Genomic DNA, 17,715 nt, shown 5'->3' on the forward strand with positions numbered 1-17,715 from the left:
CTGTTTTCTCTGGTGAATGCTCACTCAGCCGCAGGTCCTGGCTTAGCAAAGCTCCTGGGCATTCGGCTCTGCCCCTGTCTGCGTGGCCCTCTCACCAGCCAGCTGCTCCTTTGACTCTGAGCTCCGGGAAGGCAGGGCAGCCTCTGCAGGGGCCCATCTTTGTATGTGCAGCACCTAGCATGGACTTGCAGCTTAGGAGGGCCCGGGAGACACCTGAGCAGTGGCACTCCAGCAAAAGCACTTCCTCCTAACATTTTTGGGCTGCTCTTCTCTTTAGGGCATCTTGACCCAGCCGAAAAAGTTGAAAATGCTCACCCCAAGTTATGGTGTGCTCTGAGCGAAGGCAAGGTGACAGTGTTCGATGCTTCTTCCTGGACAGTCCACCAGCACTCCTTTAAAGTGGGCACCGCTAAGGTGGTGAGTACACGAAGCGTCAGGAAAGCCGCCTCTGCATTCCTGCATGATTTCTGAGACCCGAGCGTGATCACCCGTATGCGACACGATACGTGCTCTTGCACAGCATTGCTCACTTTCTGTAAACAGCGGGTCTTAACTTTTACCTCAAGATTTTATATTAAGTGTAAGCTTGTTCCAACCTTCTACTTAACGTTCTTATTGAGGGAGACAGTAATGGCTTTGACTCGCTCTCATCTAAAAATAGATTTCAGGCCACGCCCTGCCCGCCCCCCCCCACTCCCAAATACATTGATTGCAGTGGCTCACACCTGTAATCCCAACACTTTGGCTCACTCGAGCCCAGGACTTTGAGACCCGCCTGGGCAACAGAGTGAGACCCCGTCTCTACAAAAAATACAAAATTTAGTCGGGCATGGTGGAGCATGCCTTTAGCCAGACCCAGTCTCAAACAAACAAACAGTAATAGTAATAAACATCAAAAATGTCAGGTCTGTGAAGTGGAGCCACTGTGGTCTCTGCCTGCTTATCAGAGTTCTCACACCACCCTTTGGGAACAACTTCTTTTACTCTTTTCTGAGACAGGCTCTTGCTCTGTTGCTCAGGCTGGAGTGCAGTGGTACAATCATGGCTCACTGCAGCCTCGACCTCCTGGGCTCAAGTGATCCTCCCACCTCAGCCTCCCTAGGAACTGGGACTATAGGTTCCTGCCACTGTGCCTGGCTAATTTTGTGTTTTTTGTAGAGTTGAGGTTTTGCCATGTTGCCCAGACCGAGAACGCTTCTCATATCCCGCACTGTAGCGCTAAGCTTCCTGTGCATACCAGACCTTAAAATGCCCTGCAGTGTCTCCTGTACACCCTGGTGTTTCCTGGGGCCACAGTGGTGACTGGGTCTCTCTTGGACCAAAAGAGGAGACAGCTCCCACTGCAGTGACTTGAGTGTTATCCAGCTGTCCCCGCCTGCCAGGTGGCAGAGAGGCCAGGGCCCAGCCAAACTCAGCGTCCACTCATGGCACGATTCCTTTCTGTTAGAGCAAACTTGTCCAGTCTGTGGCCTGCAGCTGGGCCACAGTGGGCCTGCATGTGGCCCAGACAGCTTTGAACAGGCCCAACACAAATGCGTCAACTTTCCTAAGACATGATGAGTTTTTCTTTGCAGTCTTTCTCCTTTTAGCTCATCAGCTATCATTAACGTTCATGTATTTTATGTGTGGCCCAAGACAATTCTTCTTCCAGTGTGGCTCAGGAGAGCCAAAAGATTGGACACCCCTGATTAAAAGCAAGTTTGAATTGTTTCTGATAATTTTAAAACAAATACAACTGTGAATGCACTTTTAGTGATGTGTCCGTTGCAGTGCCATGGTGTCGCCTCTTCCGTGACCATGCTGTCTTGAGCGTAGGAGCTGGGAGTCCTGCCCTGCTCATCTCTCCAGGCCCCCAGGGCCCTCCTGCCTCCAGACCGCCATTTCTTGGGGATTGTCCCTGTTTGCTGCGGCTCTGTGTGCACTTCCCTGCCCTCGAGAGGCCGCCCAGGAGCTCCCGTGCTCTGTGGCCCTGCACGCCCTGCTGAGTGCTGCACATCCTCTGTCCATGTTTCTCCTGTTCTCACTCATGGATTCACAGATGATTTCCACACTTCAGTTGCATTTTATACCTTCCAGAATATCTTCACACCTGCAGCCCTCCTCCAGTGCAGCCTCGTGGGGTCTGCTGGGAAATCCTCATGCCTTACTCTTTGAGCATGATAGGATTTATTTTTTTTACATGTTTAATGTGAAAAGAACACTCCAGTGCCCAAGTATACATTAGGCATTGTTGGGTATCAATTTTTTTTTTGAAAGGGCCTCAGTGCCATTGCCCATGGCTGGAGTGCAGTGGTGCCATCACGGCTCACTGCAGCCCCGACGTCCTGGCTTCCGTGACCCCCCTCCCCACCTCAGCCTCCCAAGTAGCTGGGATTACAGGCGTGCCACCACACCAGCTAATTTTGGTATTTTGAGTAGAGACGGGGTTTTACCATGCTGCCCAGGCTGCCTCAAACTCCTGGGCTCAAGTGATCCATCCGCCTCAGCCTCCCAAAGTGCTGGGATTACAGGTGTGAGCCACCACGCCCGGCCATGGTATCAATTTTGATGGCAGTGTTCCCTTGTCTAAAAATAATGTGGCAATCCATGGCACAGTATGTGCTTGCAAAACCGCTATAAAACAAATATCGTGAATTCAAATATATACTGCTGAGAGGGCTACATGTTAGCAAGATGATAAGATTGCTAAACCATTTTCCCCATATGCAAATAATGAGTCTCAGATGATAAAGTCACAGGATCCATGATACAGTAAAAACATTTACAAAAGTCTAATAATGCTTTAAACCAAAAAAAAAAAAGGAAAAATTGGGAAATTATTTTTCTAAATTTAATTTTTAGTTATAAGCATTTCAAGCCTGGGCACAGTGGCTCACGCCTGTAATCCCAGCATGTTGAGGGGCTGAAGCAGGAGGATTGCTTGAGTCTGGGAGTTCGAGACCAGCCTGGGCAACATGGGCATACCGTATCTCTACTAAAAATTGAAGACATTAGCCAGGCGTGGTGGGACTAGTCCCAGCTACTTGGGAGGCTGAGGCAGGAGAATCGCTTGAGCCTGGAAGGCTGAGGCTGCAGTGAGCCATGAGCATGCCACTGCACTCCAGCTTGGGTGACAGGTTGAGATCCTGTCTCAAAAAAAAAAAAAAAAAAAAGTCTAAAAGCAATCGTTGTGCTGACCGCTTAGCCAGGAACCCTGAGCACGTCTTAGCCACCGGGAGCACTGCCAGTTTTGCCTGTTCACACACAGTCAGGTCTCATCATTTGGAGATCCTGTATTTGCAAATTCAACTACCGGCTAATATTTATTTGTAACTCCCAAAACAAATCCTTGTGGTGCTTTCTTGGTGATCCACATACATGCACGTGCCCAGAGTGGGCAAAAACCAGAGTCGCCTGATGTGCGTTTTCTGGGCCAACGAGTGTCCTGTCCTCGGCCTGATTGGTGCCGCGGTCTTCACATTTTTTGCGTTTTGTTGGTGGTTTTACCATTTGAGATAGCCGCAAGCATCACGCTCCCAAAGCACAAGGGGGTGGTGACCCGTCTTGCAGAGAAAATGCATGTGTCAGATGAACTTTGTTCAGGCCGCAGTTACCGTGCTGGCGGCCGTGGGTTCCATGTTAATGAATCAACCATACATAGCAAATAAGGTGTCTGTGAACAGAAGCACGCAGAGAACAGGGCTGTGTACTGAAGGGTTGGTGAGAACGTCAGGACCCAGAGGCTCACAGGACCCTGAGCTGGCGTGTACCCTAGGAGCAATGGTTCCACATCCGCTCCAGCATTTGCAGTAAACGTATGGAACAGGACTTCACTGGTAACGAGAGCTGACTGTGTTCTCATGTTCCCGTGGCCTCTGCAGAACTGCATGGTGATGGCAGACCAGAACCAGGTGTGGGTGGGCTCAGAGGACTCCGTCATCTACATCATCAACGTCCACAGCATGTCCTGCAACAAGCAGCTCACAGACCACCGCTCCAGCGTCATGGACTTGATCGTGCAGGATGGACAGAAGGCTCCCAGGTGCAGGCGGGCTCTGCTGGGACAAGGGATTGTTTGGCTCCTGGGTGGGGCAGAGGCACAGAGGGTAGGGGTCCCAAGGCTCATGCCCACAGGGGCCAGGCAGGGCATACAGAGTGAAGTGGACCTGGAATGAGAAAAGCTGGCCGGTGTCCCCGGTCCCCTTCTGCTCATGGGTGCAGAGAACCCACAAGACCAAAACGAGCCAAGGGTGGTGATGAAGGTGCCACCCCGGCCTTCCTGCCGAGCCTGCTGTGGGCATGGCAGCCTGGGGCAGCCCCGAGAGGGCACAGCCTCCCAGAGGAACACCAGCCATGGTATCAGAAGCCTGGACTCCTGGGAGATCACCTGAGTGCTCAGTGTTGGCCTGGCCTGCCTTGTGCTGCTGCCCCATGTTGGGAGCGGCACTGGACACAGTGGACGTCCAGGGAGATGGGGGGGGGTCTCCTCAAGCAGAGGCTCGTTGGGGTGGGGCTGCCCAAGGCTGCCCAGTTGGTCCAGGCAGCCCCAGCCCTGCATGCGGGGCCACGCTCCCCACTCCTTTTCCCCTGACTTAGTGTCCGGGGTGCCTTGTTTCGGTGGGAAAGGAGGTGCTAGCCTGGAGGCAAAACTGGCTCAGGAGGTACCGGGGTGGGGCAGGGCACAGGCTCAAGCCCCGCCCCACACACAGCCGCCTGCACCTGCAGCCGGCCATGTCACCAGTGAGCTTTGAAGAGCAGGCCCCCTGTGTGAATGGTGCGCACCGACGAGGCTCCATTTCAGTTCATGGTCACGTCGTGGCTCTGTGACCAACAGCTCATTGAGCCTGTGGCCCCTGGTGGTAGGACAGGTGGGCACCCCCCGAAACCCACCTTTTCCCCTGAATCAGCTCATCTGAGCCAAGCCTGGCTGTGGCCACATCCGGAGTATGAGTGCATGTTATTTTCATGTTCGCATGTTACCCGTGTTGAGCACGTTTTCTCTAATGTGACTTGGTTCTTTCCTGGGTTAAGACGGGTGCAGTGTTTCCAAGGGCCCAAGTTAAAGGTGTGTGTGTGTGTGTTTTGTGCCCCCAGCGAGGTGTACTCATGCAGTGTGGACGGCACGGTGCTGGCGTGGAACGTGCGCACGCTGCGGGTGACCAGCCGCTTCCAGCTGCCAAGCGGCGGCCTCACGTCCATCAGACTGCACGGCGACCGCCTGTGGTGCTGTAAGTCCGGCCCCATCAGAGTGGCACCCTAGCTCCCTGCTCTGGGGAAAGGATGCTGAGCAGAAAGCGGCTCTCCTCTGCCTCATGCCTTTCCAGTCTGTGTTTTAAACCGGCTCCTTTTCTGCGCTCTGAGCAGCCTTTGCTCCATCTGCGTTGCTGCTCTTGGGGTTCCCAGGCCTCCCTCTGATTTTCTACCCAGTGGCCAGTGGCACGCCTGCTTGCCTGGATGCACCACTGCTCTGCTGCCCCTCACCTTGGCTTTCGCTGTGCCTTTCGCCGTGCCCTGCTCTGGGGTTGAAGCTGGCCCAGGTGTCCCCTGGAGTCATGGCTGCTTCTCCCGGGAGGCCTCTGTGTGCGTCATGTCTCCACACCTGGGGCCAGCCAGTGAGCCCGTGCCATGTTCCCCTCGGCCACTTGGCACAGAGCTGTGGCCTGGGACTCTCCATGGACCCAGGCTGGGCATTTTGCCAGGGGCGATGGGAGGAGCAGGAGCGGGTGCTTCGCTTGGAACCTTGTGTCTGCGTTTCTGGACGCTGCAGAGCACAGAAGCTGCCTGCACTTTGAGGTCTTCCTTGGAATGTGCTGGATTACATGAGTGACAACTGGGAATATGTTTTCTTTTTTGTAATGGAAGCGTGGTTCACACGTAGTAAAACCCACCAAAAAGGGCTCAGTTTGTTGCAGTTTGTCAAACATGTAAACTACATAGCCATGAAACAAATCAAGAATGGGTGTTTCCATTACAGCCGAAAGTGTCTGTTCCCTTTCTGGGCCATGCCCCCTTTCAGGGGATACAGGTGCTCTTAGTTCCGTCACTCTGAATTTGGGATTTAGAGAACTTTCTGTAAATGGACCCTACAGTATGCATTCTTTTGCACCTGGCTGTATTCAATCGGCAGAATGTGTTTAGGGCTCCGCGATAGCTTCCTGAGCATCAGTATCAATAGCTCGCTCCTTCCTGCGTCGTGTGCATATGGAGCCACTTGGTCATCCTTCCCCTGCCCCAGGTGGACACTGGGTACCTCTGCTTAACTGAAGAACTGTTAGACTGTTTTCTGAGGTGGCGGGAGCAGCTTCCACCCCCCTGCGGTCTCAGGGTTCGTTTCTTCATATCTGAACCCAAACCTGTTCTTACCTGTTTTTATTGAAACCATCCCAGCGGGTGTGAAGTGATGTCTTGAGGTTTGGGTTTGTGGCTCCCTCACAGCTGATGTTGCTGAGCGCCCTGTCCTGTGCCCGGTGCCCCCGATGCCACCCCTGAGCAGTGCCCGTGTGGGCCCCTGCCCACGGCTCCGCTCACTTTCAGGGCAGCAGTGACGTGTTTGGGTGCGAGCCAACGATGGTGCCTCTTCCCCTCGTCTGATTTCTTTTGTTCTTCCTTTCTTGCCTTCTTTTGGATTGAATATTTTTATGTTCAAATTAACCTTCTTTATTGTTTTTAAGCATTACATTTGTTTCACTTTGTGGTGGTTGCTCTAAGAATTGCAATATGCAACCTTAACCGACCACCTTCCTCCTCAACTACGCTACTACCTCATGGATGGGTAAGAAGCTTACAGTATTTCGCTTAAGCAGTCAATGATCTTTTAAGAAAATTAAGAAAAATTAAGAAATTGCCCATATATTACCTTTTCCGGTGAGCCTCATTTCTTCCTAGAGACCCAGGTTTCTGTCTTACGTTTTTTTCCCAGTAGCCGGAGTAATTTCCTTTAGCGCTTCATAGAATTTGAGTCTGCTGGAAACAAATTCAAGGCTGATGGATAGTTCTTATTTTTTCTAGCTCCTTAGAAATATCATCCCGTTTTCCTCTTTGTTCCTGATGAGAAATCTGCCATCGTTCATATTATTGTTTGGCCGTGTATGTCAGTCTTCTCGAGCTGCTGTAAAGGCTCATCTTTGGCTTCCGTTAGTTGCACTGGGTGCTTAGGTATGAAGATCTTTGTGTTGGTCTTGCTTGGGGTCTATGGTCATACATTTTGGAAAAATTTTAACCATTATCTTTTCAAATATTCCTTTGGCCCTACTTGCCCTCTTTGTATGTGTATATAATATATAATCTCCACTTGATACTGTCCCACAAGTCTTGGGCACTGTTACAATTGTTTTTCATTCTTTTTTCTCTTTGTACTTTTGTTTGGATAAGCCCTGAACCTCTCTGCTGTGTTCTCCTGCTGTTAAATCCTTCCAGTGAATTTTCATTTTAGTTCTACAACTTCCATTTCTCTTCTGAATTCTTCATTTCTTCATGCATTCTATTGATATCTTCCTGTAAGTTTTAAAATATATACCTGGGTGCTCACACCTATAATCCCAGCACTTTGGGAGGCTGAGGCAGGTGGATTACCTGAGGTTAGGAGTTCAAGACCAACCTAGCTAATGTGGGGAAACCCCGTCTCTACTAAAAATACAAAATCTAGCCCGGTGTGGTGGCGCATGCCTGTAATCCCAACTACTCAGGAGACTGAGGTACAAGAATCGCTTGAGTCTGGGAAGCGGAGGTTGCAGTGAGCTGAGATCATGCCACTGCACTCTAGCCTGGCCCACAGAGTGAGACTGTGTCTCAAAAAAAAAAAAGTTTTAAAATAGATTTGTAATTATTGGTATAAAGTTGTCTGCTAGATACTGGATCATCTGTGGTTCTATGTACTGTTTTTCTCTTGATGTTGCGTCACATTTTGATGTTTCACATGTATAGTAACTTTTTACTTGATGCATAATAGATGTACATACTTTGGGGGTACATGTGATAATTTAACACATTCATGTAATTTGTGCAGATCAGATCAGTGTGCTTAAGATACTCATTACCTTAAATATTTGTCATTTCTTTATGCTAAAAACATTTAAATTATTTTCTGCTAGCTATTTTGAAATGTGCAGATTATTATAAACTATAGTCACCCTACGGACCTGTTGACAACTAGGTATTGTTCTACCAAATTGTATGTGTGGGCTGGGTGCAGTGGCACATGCTTGTAAGCACTTTGGGAGGCCAAGGCAGAAGGATTGCTTGAGGCTGGGACTTAAGAGACCAGCCTGGCCAACATAGCAAGACCCTATCTCTATAAACAAATGTTTTTTAAAAAGAAAAAGAAAACTTGGAGCTGGGCTCGGTGGCTTGCTCCTGTAATCCCAGCTACTCAGGAGGCTGAGGTGGGAAAATTGCTTAAGGCCAGGAGTTCAAGGCTGCAGTGACCTATAAGGGTCTGCACTCCAGCCTGGGCGACAGAGCAAGAGCCTCTCCAAAAAACTGTAAAAACCCCAAAACGTACATTGATACCCATTAACCAACTTCTCTTCACCCTTCCACCCACCCTCCTGGCCTTCCCAGTCTCCTCTCTGTCTTCATGAGACCCACTCACTCACACATGGGAACCAAATAGCGGTTTTGGTATCAGGGTCATGCCGGCTTCCTAGAATGAGTCTGGAAGTGTTTCCTCTAAGAGTTTCATTAGGATTGGTATTAGTTCTTTTTTAAAGGCTTGTAGAAGTCAGAAGTGAAGAGGCTTTGCTTTGACTGGAGAAGTTTTGTTGTGACTTTGATTTCGTTACTGATGGTTGGTTTGTTGAAGTTTCCCATTTCTTGGTGGTTCAGTCTTGAGTTAGGTTGTGTGTGTCCAGGAATTTATTCTGTTCTTCTAGCTTTTCCCATTTTTCGGCGTGTAGTTGCTGAAAATGGTCTGTGGTGATTCTTTGTATTTCTGTGGTCTCATTTGCTGTGTCTTCATTTCCGATTTATTTGGGTCATCTCTCTTTTCTTCTTAGTCTAGCTAAAGGTTTGTAGATGTTTATCTTTTAAAAACAACTTTTCATTTTGTTGGTCTTCCATATTTTTTTCAGTGTGCATTTTTTCTATTTCTGCTCTGATCTTTATCATTTCTTCTAATTTGGGGTTGGGTTTGTTCTTGCTTTTCTCGTTCCTTGAGGTGCGTCATTAAGTTGTTTCTTTGAAGTCTCCTTTTTGGATATAGGTGTTTATTGCTGTCAACTTCCCTCTTAGTGCCGCTTTCACCGTCTCCCATGGATTAGGGGTTGTTGTATCTCCATTTTCATTTGTTTCAAGACAGTTTTTAAATTTCTTCTTAATTTCTTCATTGACCCAGTGTTGTTTGGGAGCGGGCTGCTTAATCTCCTCGTGTTCGGTTTCTCTTACTGATCTCTAGTTTTGTTCTGCTGTGATCAGAAAAGATGCTTGGTAAGATTTCTACTTTTTTGAAATCGCTCAGACTTCTTTTGTGGCCTACAATATGGTCTGTTCCGGAGGATGTTCCACGTGCTGATGAAAAGATCGTGTCTCAGCCATAGTTGGGTGAAATGTTCTGTGAATAGCAGGCCTCTTTGGTCCAGCGTGTGGTTGAACTCCAGTGTTTGTTGACTTCCTGGCTAGGCGATGCTGAGTGGGGTGTTGAAGCCCCCCCGCTGTGACTGTACTGCAGTTGGTCTCTCCTTTAGATTGATCAGCGTTTGCTTTATGTACCAGGGAGCTCCGGTGTTGGGTACATGAAGATTTTAATTGTTTATCCTCTTGCCGAACTCACCCTGTTATCATAATATTGGGACCTTATTTGTCTCTTAGAATCTCTGATTTGTAGTCTGTTCTGATACAAGTATAGCTTTAAAGAGCATTGGGTGTGTTCTGGCAGGTCCTTAAATTACCGGCAGGTCACTTTGATCCCATGCAGAGGCTTGGTTTTAGTTTGTCTAGGGTGAGTCTATTTCAGTTTTGACCCTCGTCCTGGAGCGTGGTCTTCACTCTTAATGCACGGCCTTTGAGATTTCCAGGGACACCCAAGCTGTAACCAATCCTTTCTACTTCGGATGAGCTAGAGCAAGCTTGTCCAGCCCATGGCCTGGGGGCTGCACGCGGCCCAGGATGGCTTTGCATGTGGCCCAACAAAAATTCGAGAACTTTTTAAAAAAAGTTATGAGATTATTTTTTGCAAATCAGCTGTTGTTGGTGTTAGTGAATTTATGCATGGCCAGGGAAACCGAAGGGTTGGACACCCCGAGTTGGAACTATTGTTAACCTCCCCTCTCTCTAGCCGCAGGAAGCACTGAAATGCCTTCTTGGTTCCAGAATGTTCCAGCTACCACTTTCTGCTGTTTATTTGCAGTTTAGGCAGCAGCCAGGGATTCGAGGACATTTATGTTTATTTTGGGGTTCCCTCATCTTGAGGCTCTTTTTCCTCCATTTCCAGCCATGCCGGCAGCCCCAAACCTACCTCGGCCAGGTCGGGATGCTGTGCACTGCCGGAACTTGGACTCCTCGGGGCCTCGGAGAGAGCCGGGTGACTGCAGCGCTGCAGTCTCTCTCCTCTTTCAGGGACCGGGCCCTTGGCTCTGCTTGGTCTCTAGGGACCGTCAGGTGTGTGTGTGTGTGCGTGTGTGTGTGTGTGTGTGTGTGTGTGTGTGTGAGAAGTTGTCCTCTGCAGTTGCATTTTGGATTAACCTAGCCGGGGAGACCAGAGACGAGGTGAGGATGGACAAGGGTTTTTGTTTGAGAGGCGTCTCACTGTGTTGCCCAGGCCGGTCTTGAACTCCTGGGCCGTAGCCGTCTTCCTGCCTCGGCCTCCCACGGTGCTGGGTTTACGGGCGTGAGCCATCATGCGGGCCGACAGCCTCGTTGTAAGCATTGTATCTTTACACACGAGCCTCTTCACTTTCCCATTTGACTTGTCTGAATGCAACAGGCGGTTTTCCTGTTAACCACACTGAGGAAGGTACAAGAGGAAGGCGGGCTTTCCTCAGGTAAACTCGGAGGCATTTGCCTATGAGGCTATTCTGAGTCTTTCTCTAATGAGGATAATGAGCAAAAATTGTGGCCACTCATCAGATGTTAGCACTTGAGAGATTTGGGTCAGGCCTTGTCTTATTTCCATCTGGGTGTCAGTGGGTGCGGTGGTGCAGCCTGCAAGACAGCATGGAGCAGGGTGGTGGTGCCCTAATCCTCCCAGCGCCCTGAGCAAGGTGGGGCTGGGGGTGCCCCGGGCTGGGATGAGCAGCTCCCCTGGTGAGGGAGGGGTACCACCAAGGTGGAGTGTTGCTCAGAAGGGCGGGTGCTTGGGACATTTTCTAGAAGGGGCTGGACCTCTGCCCCCAGTTACCCGTGCTGGGAGGCTCACGTCTGCCAGGCTACTGGGTGCACTTTGGGGTGGGCTGTGGTCTCCCGGGCATCTGGGCTTGGATCCAGGCATGAACATTGGATGCGGGCCGACCGGGCAGCCCCTTCACCTTCCTGGAGTCTTCACTTCACTGTTGAAAGAGTGAGATGTGAACTCCACGCTTTCCACTGCAAAGGGCACTGAGGGTGGGGAGGCGGGAAGCCAGAGCACTGTCCACCTCAAAGGCGCAGAGAATGCCAGATGCCAGCAACAGAGGCCCAGAACCTGGGCGGCGGGCACGGAGCCCCAGTGGCACGGACCTGGCCTGTGTGGGAAAGGGGTCATGGGGCAAGAAAGGGGTGAGGAGTAGAGAGGCACAGTAAGGGTGCCCCATGGCCACTGTGCCCCCAGGATGGAGCCCAGCCCCTCAGTTCAGCACACGGGTACCTGAGACCCACTACCCCCCTTGCCAGCCTCACCGCTGCTGTTCCCCTGTGCTGGCCCCTCACTCCTGTCCCCTGTTCCTCCCCCACTTCCCCACTTCTCTCAGGCCTATTCTCCTGCCCTCCCACTTCCGTGCTAACACCGGGGCTTTAGCGTGGGGCAGTGGAGAGGGAGGGATGCTTGCAGTCAGAGCGTAAGGAAGGAGGGCTGGGCACGCTTCTGTCTCCTGAACGCTGACCTCTGTCTTCTCTGGAGAACTTGCCTCACATCCGTCCATGGTGCTGCTTCCAACCGCTCACAGATCTCACAGATGTGAAAACTCTTGCTTTACAAAAAGGACGTTCTGCCGGAGTGGTTAACAGATGAGGGGTGCTTAGAACCACGCAGGGCATGCTCCCCAGAGGCTGGGTGTTGTTCCCTGGAATTCGAACAGTTGCTGTTGGAGCCACGTGGGTTTCAGGTGTAGAAAGCCCTGAACCGCCTCCGAGAAGCAGCTGCATCTTCTCGCCACGGTGCTCAAAGCCGCGGATGAGGGACAGGATTCCTGCGGTTTCCTCAGCAGCAGCAAGAGAGTCAGGTGTGGGCATCTTACATTGCCAGTGGTGCTGCCCAGCCCCAGCCCAGCTCCTCCCTTCCGCAGGTACAGGTAGCAGCATCATGGTCGTGACAACGAATGGCTTCCTTCGTCAAGAACTGAAGATTGAGGAGAACTTCACAGACACCAGCACCTCCTTCCTGGCCTTCCAGCTCCTTCCCGAGGTATCCCCGCAGGGGCTCTGGGCCCAGCATGCGTGTGGCCCGGGGCCCACGGCCCACACCGTGCCCCGTGTTTCAGCAGGAGCAGCTGTGGGTGGCATGTGCAGGACGGAGTGAGGTTTATATCTGGAGCCTGAAGGACCTGGCCCAGCCCCCCGAGAGGGTGCCCCTGGAGGAGTGCTCTGAGATCGTCTGCATGATCCGGGTGAAGAAGCAGGTAGGGGAAGCGCCCACCACCCCCAGCATCCTGCCAGGTCTCGCCTGCCCCGGCCGGGTCCCCACGCTCCCCAGAGAGCCAGCCACACACACACCCTGTGCCCTCCTGCCCTCGCCTCTCGGCCCCTCCAACAGGCACGCACAGGGTTGGCACCAGCGGGCACACAGGTCACCACAGGCTGCAGGTTTCATGGTGTGGCCCAAGCACTCACAAACCAGGTGTTCCTAGGACCCCACAGCAGACTCCCCCAAACAGGGCGGCTTCAAGTGACAGCCTTATTTTCTCAGAGTACTCGAGGCTGGAGGCCAGAAACAAGGTGTCAGCAGTGCGGCCTCCCTCGGGGGCTCAGCGGAGCCTGCACTCCGGGCCCTTCTCTCCGCCCCCTGCTCATGCGGCCACGGTCCCTGGCTGTGGACGTGGCACTCTAATCTGCGCCTAGGCCATGTGGCACTCTCTCCCCCTGTGCCTGTGTCTCTTGTGGGGACGCTGGTCACACTGAATTTCCGAAGAAGCTCACACTCTGAAGTTCAGGGAGGACATGGATTTGGGGGACACTGTTCAACCCATTACAGTCTGCTCTCTGGACCCCCAAATCCACAGCTGTCCCACATGCAAAATACACTGCCTCCATCACTACATACCCCAAAGTCCTTGCTCATTCCAGCATCTGTTCTGAGACCCAAATCTCCACGCGGACCCAGTGCCCTTCCATGTGGGTGAGCCGTGGGCAGGTCCACCTGGGGCAGAACCTGCCGCTCTTCCACTGGGAACCTGTGCAGCTAGAAGGTCTGTCTCCCCAAAATACAAGGCTGGGCTAGGCAGAGGTTAGACATTCCCACCCAAAAAGGGAGAAACAGGAAGGACAGCTGGAGTTCCAGGTCCCAGGCAAGTCTGAGACACTGCGGGGGGAGTTAATGAGCATTTCCCCATGACTCTACTGGGATAGAATTGACAAATAAAAGAAGTTACATATATCTAAGGTATACAAAGTGCTATTTCAATATACATTGTGAAATAATCACAGTCAAGCCAATTGCCATATCCATCACTGCACACAGGTGGCTTTTTGGGTGGTGAGAACACTTGCAATCCACCCCCAGCACGTTTCCAGCGCGCGATGCAGTCTCGTTCCCTGGAGCCCCTTGGCCCTTAGGTTCTAAGCCTGAGAAGGGTCCTCTGCACCTGCCAGGTGGCCCTGGCCCTCAGCCGGCAGAGTCCTGTCCAGGAAGGAGGTAGTTTTGGGGGCACACGCATCAATTCCAGGTAGCCGGGCAGAGCCCTGGCATGCCTGGGAGGGGCTCCTTCCTCCACTGACCCCTCCTGTGTCTCCCTGGCAGGTCTGGGTGGGCAGCCGAGGGCTGTGGCAGGGAACACCCAAGGGGAAAATCTACGTGATTGATGCTGAGAGCAAGACCGTGGAGAAGGAGCTGGTGGCGCACATGGACACTGTGAGGACGCTGTGCTCGGCTGAGGACAGATACGTGCTGAGCGGGTCGGGCAAGGACGAGGGGAAGATCGCCATCTGGAAAGGGGAATAGACGTGGCAGAGCGTGCCAAGCAGAACCTTGCCGCCCCCTCGAGCCCGCCAGGAGCAGAAGCCCCGAGCGGTGGGGGGCAGGGCAGCCCAGACTCAGCGTGGAGCTTGCTTACCGTGTGGCCAGCCACGAGACCCATGGCCATGCAGCTTCTCAATGGCCTTCGGGTCCTCTGGCTAAACTGCACCAAGAGTGTGTCCTGTTGGGGTGTGTCTCAGGCAGGCAGCTGCATCTTGTTGGTGATAACCTCTATTGAGACGTTACTTTGTGTGTTGCCTGGAAATTGCTGGAAATCACCACCGTGGGCCGGCATGGAGCCGGCAGCTTGGCTGAGTCACAGGTGACCTGTAGCTCTCACATCTCTGGTTTTGCCTTTCCTTACCTCAAGCATTCACTTACCCGGTCCTTACGCATCACGGAGGAATGCTGGGCTGGGCACATGACGGTGAGCCCGGGGCCCTGGGGCCTCCAGCGAGGCCTGTGAGAAGGAAGAGTGGCTCAGATAACAAAGGGTGTGTCTCCCAGCAGAGGAGGTGGATAGGGCCTGCGCAGCTGGAGGTGTCCACAGTGGGATCAGATTTTGGGAGAGGGGTTGGGCCAGCTGAGGTAAGCTGTCTTTTTTCCTTTTCTTTTAAATAAATGCACAATTTTTATAATAATGCTAGAGACCTTTTTTCTGCCAAAGATCGCAGACCAAAAAAAGTTCCATCTAAAATATGCTCAGGAAACTACACAGAATCTAAAGTAAAATAGCATCATGCACGGTCTCGTATTCCAGTGAAGATGTCCCAGATGGGCGTGTGGTTCAGCCCATGTCTGTGCTGGATGTGCATGGGCAAGACGCTTCACTGAACTGAACATCTCAGCTGTACACAAAGATTTGCAAAAGAGACCTTTTGCACTTTTTTACTGTAATGTTGAGATTTCATTACTTAGATGTTCCGTGGAAGGTTCTGGTGTGGCTGTTGGAACTGGAGAGAGCATATCAGCACATGCCGAGTGTGCGGGGGTGCCCCCCGAGCACCCATCCACGGGCTGGGCCTTGGAGCCCTGGGTACTCAGGACACAGCCCCAGAGTTGGCACACCCCGAGTGTCTCTGGAGGTGTTTGCCAGGCTCCTGGAATGGGCCACCTCCAGAAGCTCTGCAGTGTCTCCAAATGGAAAGGCAGGCTGGCCTCTGGTTGGGTCTGCATTTTGGAGAGTCCACACCACGGGCCAGCTTTTCCCCAGGCTAGGCTTTGCATAGCCACTTACTTCTTGGGGCGTTCTGACAATGTGGGAAGAGCAGAGCTTTGTGGCCTCATCCTCCTGCAAGGCTGTGCCTCCGGTGGGGGCACGTTCCCAATTTCTAGCAGGGGAGAGGTCGGAGTTTGCTTTTGTAAACACATGAATACTTATACATGTATTTTTGACAGACTTTTATCATGTTATTTAATGCCAGTCCTCAGGTAACCTCAGGTATCTTCAGCTTATGGATAATAAATTTTGTTTATTAAACACTGGTGTCCAGCGTCCGTCCTTTATCCAGCAGTGACTGGTGGGAGGTCCTGAAAATGAAATGACCCCTGGCCGCTCCTCCCTTCTGAGCACCCATCACATCATTTTAATGCAGACTCTTCATGTCTTTTCTCCATGGTGGTGGTGATTTCCAGGATCTTACTTAACAGTGGTCGCGTTTTAGGAAGTGGTCATGTGAAAGAGAACACGGAGGCGAACAGAGGCTAGCAGGGAGTAAGTGCTGGGCAGGCTCCGCTCCGTGTTTATCCCGCGTTCCGCAAACAGAATCCTGGCCAGTGAAGTTGATTGTAATGGAAAGGGCACTTTGACGTCTTCGATTTTTCCGCCGTGCTTCGGAGAGATTCCATTACGAATGATCTGTCATGGAAAGGCCCCAAAGGAGCGGGAATTCATGGAATAGACTGTGATGCTATCCCTGCCTCCGTTTTAGAAACGTGAATTAAATTGGTACAAAAAAGTATTTCTCTTGAACCAGAAGCCAGTATATTTTAATAGCACTTTAGCTCTCCTGCCGTATTTCAAACGACAGAAAAGAAAGCTTGCTTTGGGGAGCTGGCACTGTTCACACCTCCAACCAAAAGCTTATGCCAACTCCCCACTGCAGACGCAGGTGTAAAGACGGTCACCTGGTAACGTTTCCATGATTTGTTCTTGGAGGATGTGTGCACAGGAGCCGTTTTCAAATGACGGCCGTTGTTACCATTAGATGTGACTATAGAACATCTGAAGAGTGCATGACTCCGTCTACTTCTTGAGGATTCCTTGGACAGATGAAGGGGTGCTTTCTCCGAGTGGCTAGGGAGGGCATGGTTGGAGAGCCCGGCAGGGTTGCGTCACTGTCCCCACCACCTGTAGCTGTTTGCATGTGCTGTGTCAGTGCTGTGCCATCCCCCAGAAAGCGAGGCAGAGGCTCTCAGACACAGAGCTGGTTTGCGTCGCCCGCATTGCTGCCGCTGAGCTGCAGTGCGAGCCGAGGCGTACCTGGGACTCGGGGCAGCGCTGCAGCTGTGTGCCCTGGAATCTTGGCGTATTCTTAGAGACACAGCCCAGGGTGACAGGCACTGCAGAGGCACAGGGGCCGCAGGGAGCCTGATCTAGGCTTAGCTGCAGATCGGGCCACAAGCCTTGTGCCCTTACAGGGATGGTTCCTTCCTGCAGGGCTTATGAGGCCAATGGGGCACACTTGAACACCCAGTCTGTTGCTGGGGACCCAGGAGCACCTCCAGAATGTGAAGGAAGAGGAAATGATGATGTTGTGGGTTGAAAGGTGCCCTCAAAAGCAGGTGTCACGTTCTACCCCCTGGACCTGTGAATCTCACCTTATTTGATGAAGGGTCTTTGCAGATGTCACTAAGGATCTGAAGAGGAAACCCTCCTGGATTATAGGGGGCCCTAAATCCAGTGACAAGTGTCCTAAGGAGGAGAGGAAAAGACACGTGAGGAGAGGCTACGTGAAGACAGAGGCAGGAGCCATGCAGCCACGATCCCAGGAGCCTGGAGCCACCAGGAGCTGGAAGAGGCCGAGATGCGTCTTTCCCCAGAGCCCTCAGGGGGCATGGCCCTGCTGGCACCTGGATCTCAGACTTCTGGCCTTCAGAATGGTGAGAAGGTAAAGGTCAGGTGCATGACTGCCCGTCACCATGCCCAGTTTGCAATCGTTTGTTCCGGCAGCCACAGGAAACTCTCCCAGCTCCTGTTTGTCGCCTGTGTGCCCCGGTCAAGTGCTGTGCCGGGTGCTTTAGGGGCACTGTGTATGATCCTCAGGGCTCCGTGGCATGGCGATGATCATCCCCATCTTACACGCAGGATACTCTGGCCCCACTACTAAGCGCTAAGTGGAGGTTGGGAGCATACACTTTCCACTGCCAAGAAGGCAGGGCCGGGCTCCGAGAGGCCCCAGAAGCTGCTCTTGCCCTCTGCGCAGTCTTTCCGCTAG

At 52.0% G+C, this 17,715-nt stretch overlaps 1 protein-coding gene across 1 annotated transcript; it reads left to right on the forward strand.

The window, feature by feature from the left end:
- Window positions 1–260: 260 nt before the first annotated feature.
- Window positions 261–15,760, forward strand: LOC108291227 (DENN domain-containing protein 3-like). The gene is made up of 6 exons (XM_017511449.2): window positions 261–417; window positions 3,861–4,021; window positions 5,074–5,207; window positions 12,393–12,511; window positions 12,588–12,725; window positions 14,063–15,760. Exons 2-6 carry the CDS (start codon window positions 3,867–3,869, stop codon window positions 14,261–14,263), a joined length of 747 nt encoding a protein of 248 aa, XP_017366938.1. The 5' UTR covers window positions 261–417; window positions 3,861–3,866; the 3' UTR covers window positions 14,264–15,760.
- The last annotated feature ends 1,955 nt before the right edge of the window (window positions 15,761–17,715 follow it).

This window comes from Cebus imitator, unplaced genomic scaffold (assembly GCF_001604975.1).
Source record: "Cebus imitator isolate Cc_AM_T3 unplaced genomic scaffold, Cebus_imitator-1.0 Scaffold449, whole genome shotgun sequence".
Taxonomy (NCBI): Eukaryota; Metazoa; Chordata; class Mammalia; order Primates; family Cebidae; genus Cebus; species Cebus imitator.

What these genes read in the sequence shown, in the direction of transcription:
- LOC108291227 (XM_017511449.2), top strand. Translation starts at nt 3,867, where the DNA reads ATGGTGATGGCAGACCAGAACCAGGTGTGGGTGGGCTCAGAGGACTCC. An exon ending in GATGGACAGAAGGCTCCCAG is followed by an intron (nt 4,022 to 5,073) that starts GTGCAGGCGGGC and finishes TTGTGCCCCCAG; the next exon opens with CGAGGTGTACTCATGCAGTG. An exon ending in CCTTCCAGCTCCTTCCCGAG is followed by an intron (nt 12,512 to 12,587) that starts GTATCCCCGCAG and finishes CCCGTGTTTCAG; the next exon opens with CAGGAGCAGCTGTGGGTGGC.